Below are 2,536 nucleotides of genomic sequence, written 5' to 3'. Positions count from 1 at the left end.
TCCTCGGTCTGATCTATTCCGTTACTTTCAAATACGACACTTTCTCAAGTGTCATGACCCTAACTTTCCAAACATATCTGTGCCCTCTCTAGATGATTTGTTAAACATCCCTTCAAACTCAAAAAAGAACAAACTAATTTCAAGAACAAATGAATTCACAACCTCCATGAAAAATGTATCGCTTACAGAGATTAGAACTGAATGGGAGAATGAGTTAGGTGGGAAGTTGGAGGATGATTGCTGGGACAATGCTTTACAAAGAGGAAACAACAGTAACTTTTGTGCAAAACTTGGCATAATACAATTTAAGGTTCTACATCGCAGTCATTATTCCAAAGCAAGGTTGGCAAAAAATTTTCCTAATGTAGATGAAGGTTGTGACAGGTGTCATCAAACTCCTGCAAACTTGACACATGTGTTTTGGACCTGCCCCTCCCTGACTACTTATTGGGTGGTAATCTTTAAAACACTATCAGAGTGGTTAAATATCAATCTGCAATCTAACGCTGCAATGGCTATATTTGGTGTCAGTGATAAAAACCTCATAATTAGGAAAAACCACACATATATTATTGCATTCACCACTTTACTTGCACGCAGAAGGATTTTATTACATTGGAAATCCAAAGACCCACCTAAGGCCGGTCTGTGGCTAGGAGATCTGATGCAATTCACACAGCTAGAAAAGATCAGGCAAACACCACTAGGATCTAGGGATAAATGTTTCTCTATCTGGAATCCAGTGCAGATATACCTAGACAAACTCAAAACCATACCTTCTTAATCTTATTGAGCCTATTTTTTTTATTTTATCTTATTTCATTTCATTTATTTATTTATTTTTCTTTCTCCTTCCTTGTCCTAATGATGGTCATCCATACAAAATAATTKAAACAATGTGGGGTTTGTTTGTTTTTCTTTTTCCACAATGCACAGTTTAAAGACTTTTTCTTCTTTAGATGAGTGTCCCTGATGTTGATGGTTCGTGGGTGGGTTGAGGGAATGGGGCTGAATGATTGACACATAAATGTAAAATTATGAGCAATATTCAAAGGATGTTCTTTTGATATGTATCYGTTTAKATATGGATGCTCAATAAAAAGATACTTAAAAAAACGCAGGTTAACTGAGCGTAAAGCTGTGAACCAAATACCACTAGTAGAAAAATATTTGCCAGACGTTTTTGAATTTTCTCGCACTTATTCCTCAAGTTTCTTTCTTTTTTCTGATTTTTCCTTCAACTACTCTTCCTCTAACACTCCCTCTTGTCTCATTTCTATATATATTTCAGCACTAAGGTCATGGGTGTCTGAGTTTTCTCATCCAGGAGTGAAGGATTTCTCCCAGTTGGCCGTTGACCTGAGCAGAAATCAGCTCATTGTRGGAGCAAGGTGATCAATAACAGCTTTTACTGTAAAACAAGCAGAACTCAGTCTCTAACCCTGCAGCACACAGCTAAAACACTAAATGAGTTTATTACAACCAGTAGATTTGTACCGTCTGCAGTTTGTTGCTTTACCTCTAATTGGAAGAATGTCTTACAGAAACTTCCTCTTCCGAGTGAGTTTAAACAACGCCTCACTCATACAGGTAAGGTTGCTTTATTAATGACAACGCATCGCCTACAACTGTAAAACTGTTCAAATATAATGTTTTTTGTCAAATCTTTAAAGGTGGGAAACAAAGATTTAGTCAAAAATTTTGATAATTCTTGTTAGATACAGATATATTTAGGTCTGATCTAAATTATTAATAGCTTAAATTTAACTAAGTAATAATCTGAACCAAACTGTAGTACTGTAAGGAAATCATGATCAATAAAGTGGAAGTCTGAATAAATTAGAAAGCCATTTGAAAAACTCTGGTTTTTGTTCTCATCTGACTCCAATCAGCTCCCAGCAGCCAGGCCTCAGAGAAAAAGGCCTTGGCCTTATCAGAACATCAAAACAACCCCTCTCAACAGCTGGCATCTGTGCCAGGCTGAATCTAACAGAGAGATTACAAAATCAATAACTAACTGATAAATAATAATGAATCAGTTTCTTAACGTATGTCTGACTTCCTGGTCACACCCCTGGCGGCGGTACCTTTTACGTCAGACGTTAGAACGTAACCAACCTTTGTTTTTGCAAACAGAAAGAACACATATAAGACACACACTCATTCTGTTTTTATCAGAAATATGGGTTGTAGTCTAACAGACAGTGTTTGAGTAAACACTCTGGAGACKGAGATAAAAGGTAGGTGAAGTTTGTTTACAGGTGCAGGATCGTTTTCAGGTCTGTAGGAGGAAGGCAGATGGTGAGTATAATGTTCAGCAGGAAAACAGATCTTAAGGATGAGTTTGGAGGTAATAAAGGTTCTTCTTCTTACAGGTTTTCCTGGAGGCGGTCGGTGTGGAGGAGAGGGCAAGGATCGAACAGGGGAGTATGGGCAGGCACAGCGGGTAAAATAAGTATTGAAAACGTCACCATTTTTCTCAGTAAATATATTACTAGAGGTGCTAATGACATGAAATTTTCACCAGATGTTGGTA

The 2,536-nt window shown here is 37.4% G+C and overlaps 1 protein-coding gene across 1 annotated transcript in view; it reads left to right on the top strand.

The window, feature by feature from the left end:
- The window catches only part of LOC106529653 (semaphorin-5B), a 30,457-nt gene that overhangs the window by 9,162 nt on the left and 18,759 nt on the right, over positions 1 to 2,536 (top strand). The window contains exons 3-4 of the mRNA XM_014025137.1: positions 1,292 to 1,391; positions 1,545 to 1,590. Coding sequence (XP_013880591.1) covers positions 1,292 to 1,391; positions 1,545 to 1,590 — 146 coding nt within the window. The remainder of the gene's footprint in view (positions 1 to 1,291; positions 1,392 to 1,544; positions 1,591 to 2,536) is intronic.

This window comes from Austrofundulus limnaeus, unplaced genomic scaffold (genome assembly GCF_001266775.1).
Source record: "Austrofundulus limnaeus strain Quisiro unplaced genomic scaffold, Austrofundulus_limnaeus-1.0 Scaffold457, whole genome shotgun sequence".
In the NCBI taxonomy this organism is placed as follows: Eukaryota; Metazoa; Chordata; class Actinopteri; order Cyprinodontiformes; family Rivulidae; genus Austrofundulus; species Austrofundulus limnaeus.
Note: the sequence above shows the minus strand (reverse complement) of the source record. Positions and strands in the feature narration are given on the sequence as shown.